Raw genomic sequence first — 7777 nt, 5'->3', positions numbered from 1 at the left:
CTCCAGCAATTTCTGTTTCTGAAATAAAATTAAAAGTCAAATTATAATCAGTAGTAATGAATTTGTAATTAGTATAATTATCCATAAAAGCATCTTATAGGAAGCAGTTTATTAAAATGTAGCAGGTTCAGAAAAGATTTATCAAGATCTTGCCAGGACAGCAGGGTTTGAGTTATAAAGAGAGGTTGGGTAGGTCAGGACATTTTTCACTGGAGAGAAGGAGATTAAGGGGTGACCAATTAAAGGTTTGTAAGATCATGAAAGGCATGAATATGGTGAATAGCAAAAGTATTTTCCCCATGGTGGGAGGGGGGCAGAAGAAGCTCAAAACAAGAGGGCGTATTTTTAAGGTGAGAGGAGATAGATTTAAAAGGGACATGAGGGGCAATTTCCTCACACAGAGTGTGGTTCGTATGTGGAATGAACTGGCAGAGAAAGTGGTATATGCAGGTACAATTACAACATGTAAAAGACATTTAGACAGGTAAATGAAAAGGAAAGGCTGAGAGGGATGTGGGCCAAATGCAGGTAAGTGGGGCGAGTTTAGTTTGGGGAATTTGGTCGTCTTGGCTGAGTTGGATTGAAGGGTCTGTTTCTGTGCTCTAAAACTCTATGACACTATAAGGGCAGCACAGTGGCTCAGTGGTTAGCACTGCTGCCTCACAGCACCAGGGACACAGGTTTGATTCCAGCCTCAGCTGACTGTCTGTGTGGTGTCTGCACATTTTCCCTGTGTCTGCGTGGGTTTCCACCCACAGTCCAAAGATGTGCAGCTCAGGTGAATTGGCCATGTGTTAGGTGCATTAGTCAGAGGGAAATGGATCTAGGTGGGCTACTCTTCAGAGAGTAGGTGTGGACTTGTTGGGCCGAAGGGCCTGCTTCCACCCTGTAGAGGAATCTATAACTCCATTTGATTTTGATCCTTTCCCCTCTCTCTAACTCTGCTTCAGTTTTGAGGCCTGCATTGCTCTCAATGAGTTTGCCCAATAAATGAATCCATTGGAAATACAGTAGATTTACTGGTTGTGGTTAATCGACGAGAACAATTTCTGCGATGATTTGTTCATGGGGAACAAAAACAGTCATTTGTTTGTAAGAGATCTTTTGCAAACATAAAGAAGAAAATTAAAATGAATTGGGGGTGGGACTCTTGTGGTAGAGCATTGGCAGTGCCCCTAGTCTTTGAGCCATGAATGCTTCAGGTCAAGTGCCCCCCCTCCCCCCAACCGATCCAGAGGTATATACCGATATGTCTGAACAGATTGAACAGGAGATATGTAAAACTGCATGAGAAGCATATAACTATTGGAAATAATTACCATTTAACATTACAGAATACAGGGCTCAATCTTACCAGAAATTGATTAAGTGTCAGTTTTGTCAAGTTTCATAGAAGGTTCCTCACTGAGGGGTCGAGCGAGTTTCACCAATGATTGCCCCAAACCTACCTCAGTAACACCATAACATGACTCTTTGCTAGCACAATTCTCCCACTCACTCCTACCAGAGGTACCCACAATGTCTCTTCATCCACTCTGAGGAGACGATATTGGCCCTGTCTCAGATCCCTTCAGTGGAGATACCTAAACCTCCATGTTCTTGCACCAATCAAGAAGCATTGTTCCTTGTTGTGTTACTCTCCCATTTCCCCCACTGGGATTGCACGATTATCATTGCCACAACATCTACTTCTTGGTTGTGAACAGTTTCTTTCTTTGGTCTCCTGTGGGTAAAAGCAGCAAGTTCACAGCCTCTGTTCTCAACAGGGCAGCTGCTCAAGACAAACTGCTTTCCACTTCTGAGGAAGCGAGCACTGATGCCTTAGAGGAAGACGAGCTGGGCTTCCTTTTTCATCTCCCAGCAGCTCTGGTAGGAACATTTGAGAGACATAGATAGACTGACACAAGGAGATTGTTATGTTGAACCTTAGGTTCCTATTTTCAGCAAAAATACAATGCAGTCTGTCACTGTGCTCATTTGCTGTCCAATTACTGTTATGAATACAACAGGAATTCTTCTCAAGTCAATTCACGTCAATGTCAGTGTCACATGTACAGTACTGGTTATACACCTGAATAAAATTATTATCAATCTTTAACATACTTTCAGAAATTTATTTATTTTTAGGAAACTATTTCTACCAAGCATGAGTGATTGGAAAGCATTATCAGTACTTTAAGAGACTGATTATAAATAAGTTGGAATTTTCTATTCCGTCTTGGATCGTCTCATGCAGTATTATGTAAATAACACCCTTAATCATTTACAGAAAAAGACTTACACATTATTAGCAGTTAGCAATTGTGACAAAGATCAAATGATTGAACATTTGTTTGACAATGTAAATGTGAACAATTTCTGACAGCACGAATTATGATAAAACTGTTACCATAAACCACAGGATTTGTAGATCAATGTCTTACATTTTCCATGTGAGTTGGGAGCTTTATTTGAAATGTTGTCAGTATTTGTGACAAAAATGGAATGTATGTCCAGTCAGGCTTGAACTTTCTAAGTATATTAAAAACATCTGTACAATTGATCAATTTAAATCTGACACTTCAGAATAAATGGACAAAACAATTATCAGCGATATTTCCTCAATGTACTTAATATGCGTTGCACTTTGCTTGTAACATCAAGTCACAGAATCACCTCAGTTTCTCCACACAATGCTATTGCAAATATATGAGTCAATGTACACCCAACATTGTCAAAGTACAGCAATGTTCTTGATTAGCATTTCCCTTTGAAAATATTCACGATATTCATTGCAGTTAGTGAGATAGCAGTGCTCATGGAAACAGACCAAGCTTTATGTTCCTTTTGATTCATTATAGAAAATAGTCGGTCATTTAGCCTCTCAAGTCTGCTCCACCTTTCAATGAGACCAGAATGACCATCTGAAAACGGGAGTACTAAACCTGTACCGTTCTTTCACATAGAAGTTTGTTTCTGATGTCACTCCTGAAAGGTCTACTTTGAAGACTTAGGCTGGATGCCCTAATTCCTGATTCGTAAACTAACAGAAATAATTTTCTTTGCTAATCAGTAGCCCATTACATCTTGAATGCTCCAATCAAATCACTTTTTAATCTTTTAATTTCTAAGTTCAAAACCTAATGACCTTGGTTTGATTTGTCTCACAAGTACTTGCAGAATTACATTTTATTTTGCTCAAAAGCTGTATAAATCCAAATAAGTTTCTGTAACTCCCACTTTAGAAATAGAACCAGCCTGACCTAACTTTGGGAAACAGACAGACTTTAACTTCACATCTTCAATGCACTATCTAAGCTGAGATGACACCTATTGCTAAAGGCTATGTAGAAAATGTAACTTTGAAAAAGCTCTGTGATTTACATATGAAGGAACTGAAGCTAACGTGGTCATTCTAAAAGATGAAAGACTTAATCTAAGTTTGTTTAATGTCACATTCCATGACACTGCAATCCTGTTGCTATAAAATCTGTGTCTTATGATTCTGCTCAACAATCACCTGATGAAGAAACAGCACTTCAAAACCTAATGCTTCCAAATAAATGTTTTGTCTGATTTTAACTTTGTCCACTCTACTCCAACACTGGCACTTCCAAATCTTGAATATTTAGACTGTATGCCCTAGTTCTTTATTCCTAAACCAGCAGGAGAAATTTTCTTTGCTAATCAGTAGCCCAAATATCTTGAGAGCTCCAATCAAATCATCTATTAATCTTCTAATTTCTAAGTTCAAAACCTTCTGACCATGGTTTGTTTAGTCTCACCTTGTAATTCATTCCTTGTGTGTCCAGATAGCGTTCAAGCAAATCGAATCTGCATTCCCTCTAAAGCTAATGTACTGTACACAAAGGTAGTGCCACCTTGTGACAGACATGTGTCTATCTGTGGTCTAACCAAGGCTTTGTATCGTTGTAGCATGACTAAAACACTTCTGGTTTTGTGGTATTCAGGCTAATGCTGTTCGGTAGACCAGCAATCAATGGGTATATTAGTTTAAATGATTGGAGGTTTTGCTGAACAGGAGGTAGTATTCCTGCCTTGCAGCAGAAGGTCTGGTTTAAGTTCAACCCAAGGACTTGAAGGTTAACAGCAATGTATTCATGAGGTGGCCAGAAATGTTGGGTATGAACCTGTAACTCTTTCCATTAATTCCCTAAAAGAGGCAGCAAAATTGGGAGTGATTCCTGTTTAGCTATTTCCTCGAACAAGTCCCACACTGGGACTTAACGGCGAAAGGAAATAATACAGACAACAAGCAAAACTAATGTCATTTACAAAATACCATGCAAGCACTATAACAAACACTACATTGGACAAGCAGGCAGAAAACTAGCCACCAGGATACATGAACACCAACTAGCCACAAAAAGACATGACCCTTTCTCACTAGTATCCTCACATATGGATGAGGAAGGACACCACTTCGACTGGGACAACACATCCATCCTAAGACAAGCCAAACAAAGACATGTCTGGAAATGAACCTTCCAGCTCAGCGAGCAAACCTACATCCAATATGGAAAAGTGTATGTTCCCACAACAATACTGACTCCTTGGGGGTGATGACGCTTTTGGCTGCCTTGGTGTGGATTAGGTGGGTGCCAATAGCACAGGGCTTGATCCCCATCCTGGCTGAGGTGGAGTCAGGACCTACTCTAGTCCTGCTGCATGCTGAAGATTAGAGCAGTATAAGACAGACTTGTAAAAGCTGTAAATATGGGAAATAAGTTCTGCAACATTTTCTCTTTATTCCAGATTGCCAGCACCAACAGTCATATGCTTCTGTACTGATAAATGCAATGATCTGAAATATTCTTTCTATATTAAAGAATGTAGGTTCCTAGACTCTGGATATATTAACTTGCTATTAGTGATAGTGAGATAATGGCAGCCTTGTGGAATTGTAGACTCATAAACAAAAATAAAGGAACACATAGAGCCATATTTACAGGTTTCTTGAAGAGAGCCTCCTGTACAGATGTTTTTAATTGTTAATTCCACTGCTGTACTGTCTAGTTAGATGTGATGTATATATTGTGAACTCAGTTAATGCTGCCCATTAAAGAACTCCAGCAACATAACTGTTACTAACTGAAATATATTTAGCAATGGCTTTGACAAAGCAAAGACAACTACACTTTCTAAAAATTTCAATGTATGTTTTTGGACATATTGATTTCCGAACTTATTCTCTGGAAACTCAATGTGTTTGAGGTATTTAGTTTAATTTCTTGATCAATGAAAATGGATTGAATTCAAGAGGCATGAAATCAACAAGCTTCGAAGAATATTGGGACATGCAGCTAATGGACTAAGTCTGAAGCATTTTCATGCAGAAGAGGTGAGAGATCAGCAGGAATCCCAATCCATTCAGGTAAGTAAGCTGCTTCATATTTAAACACCTTTAGGAAAGGTGACTCAGGCAAAGTAAAGTTTGTGAGGTAAATTGTCTCCCCACCTGCCAAGTAGCCAGCCCAGAAACCAAATGTCCCGATTGTCATTATTGTGTGGTTACAATGTGCAAGGATAGAAAAGTCAAAAGCGACAGTAGCCTGCTTGGGATCATCTGAAAAGTAAACATCTCCTTTGGAGTTATTAATGTTTTGCTTACACCAGTCCATTCCATTGCTTGTCACTGCAAAAACCACATTTTTGTATTTATTTCTGAAGTAGGCCATTGCTGTGTCTAAATATTTCTTATCAGCTATAACTCCTTTCCAAATATTTGGCATGACATGTATATAATCTCCCCTTCGAACATGAACACCAACATACGTCACATTCTTTCGCTCACCTCTAATGTGTCTTAGGAATGCATTAGCCTCTTCTACAATAAAATCATGCATAGTTAACTCACGAAGAATTTCTGAACGGATATGATGATAGAATGTCCAGGAACACGTGTATCCTGAGAGGCTGACATAATTTCCTTGAATACTACAGTACCGATCCTCCATCCAGTCATTAAGATTATAATTCTTCCAATGTATTTTCTTTCTCACACTATCATGGAGGGTTGGAAGGGTAATTTTGAAGATAGGGGACAGGTAATTGGCCATGGAAGGCAAAATATATGCTTGATAACCATTCAATTTTGCCAATGCATATAGTGTTGCATACTCCCCCATCTGGTTGCCAAGTCGTCCAATGGAGTTAATTGTCCAAAATCCCTTTGAAGAAATCACCACCTTTGAAGAATTCTTCTCTGCTTCACTTTCCAATATTATGGATGTATTTTCCAAAGATTGGACATATTTGAACATTGCGTGATATTTTAAATGATATTTATACATTACAGAAACTGTCATTATGAAATAAAAGAATGTTAGAAAGGCTATCACTTTCATGGCTGGATCAGCACAACGTTTGTTCAAAAGAGCCATATCCAGAGATTCTTCACGTTGTGAGTCGCAGTTTATGATTTCCTCAAGTGGAGTATCTGAAAATCAAGAAATCATTTATTAATACAATAACAATGATGAAGGACAAGTTTCCAAATATTGCTGTCGGATTATTTATTTAACAAAGCTCCTTTTGAGAAATAAATATGACGCATAATTGATAAAATTGAGGGTTTAACATCTTTCTGCAAATTGATAGGAAGTGACAGGATAGATAGGGAATGAAAATGTAGTTGCACAATCAGTGCATGAAAACTTGGCAAATCACTTAAATGATAGATGTGACATCTGGCATGAGTTGTATTCTCCAGCTTTTTACTGTTTCAGATCGATTGATTTGGTAAAAAAAAAGGAGTCCTGTGGAGGAGAATTGGTTTTATCTTCTATTTGCTGAATGGTCAAGGTACAGAAGGACAGATATGGGCAATCCAGTGGAGGGCAGAACAAATCTTTGGTACTATTGCCAGAATGTTGCCAGGGCCCACAGCCTTTGCAGTATCAACTTGCAGTTCCCTGCCATTTTAAAATGTTACTGATCAATTTGGAGTTTACAATATCTCTCAGTTTCCCACAGTTACAATTTAAAATTAATGAGTTACACTTGAAATTTATAATAAGTTAAATTTGTTCAGTGCTTGGTTAAGTTACTGCATTCAGTTTCATTTGGGGACAAACTTGAAACACTGTACTCCTAACCAATGCCTCCACACGTAAACCTTCAGGTCTTACGGCCTGTGATTCCCTCTCTTGGAACCTCGATGTCCCTTGCTTCCTCTTGGGCCACATTTCATGTGGAAATAATCAGGTGGCATCTCTACTTTCATTGCACCAAATTCCTTCACTTACCAAATTCCCTGCTTGAGGCATCCGGTGTCCCTGTTTGTATTCTCCAGCTTTGTGGTCACGTCATTTCAACACACAAGTGCCAGCACTGAAAACATAAAGCTGTAGTTATGTTCTAAGGAGCAAAATTAATGGAAACTGCAAGCAATGGATCTGTATGTAGGCAGTAATACCATGACACAGCATGTATACAATATCGATGCTAAATTGTTTTAAAATTAATTATAGTGATGCTATATTCTCAAAGCCATTTTATTCATTCACAGGATGAAGGCATTACTCATCAGGTCAGCGTTTATTGCTAATCCCCAGTTGCTCAGGGGACAGTAGAGAGTCAACCACATAGCTGTGGGAGTGAAATCAGATGATTACATTAGATGAGATTCCGTACACTGTGGTAACAGCCCCCAACAACTCCACACCGACCCTCTGAAGAGTAACCCACCCAAACCCATATCCCCCTAACTAATGCGCCTAACACAATGGGCAATTTAACATGGCCAATTCACCTGAACTGCACATCTTTGGACTGT

The 7777-nt window shown here is 38.9% G+C and overlaps 1 protein-coding gene across 1 annotated transcript; it reads right to left on the bottom strand.

Moving 5' to 3' along the window:
* Nucleotides 1–5303: 5303 nt before the first annotated feature.
* On the bottom strand, nucleotides 5304–6263 carry LOC132830763 (galactoside alpha-(1,2)-fucosyltransferase 2-like). Its single transcript, XM_060848602.1, has one exon. It carries the CDS (start codon nucleotides 6261–6263, stop codon nucleotides 5304–5306), a length of 960 nt encoding a protein of 319 aa, XP_060704585.1.
* Nucleotides 6264–7777: the final 1514 nt, after the last annotated feature.

Source organism: Hemiscyllium ocellatum, chromosome 32, assembly GCF_020745735.1.
Source record: "Hemiscyllium ocellatum isolate sHemOce1 chromosome 32, sHemOce1.pat.X.cur, whole genome shotgun sequence".
In the NCBI taxonomy this organism is placed as follows: domain Eukaryota; kingdom Metazoa; phylum Chordata; class Chondrichthyes; order Orectolobiformes; family Hemiscylliidae; genus Hemiscyllium; species Hemiscyllium ocellatum.
The sequence above is the reverse complement of the archived record's forward strand: the minus strand, read 5'-3'. Positions and strand labels throughout refer to the sequence as shown.

Coding starts and splice junctions, on each gene's coding strand:
- LOC132830763 (XM_060848602.1), bottom strand. CDS start 6,263: ATGTTCAAATATGTCCAATCTTTGGAAAATACATCCATAATATTGGAA.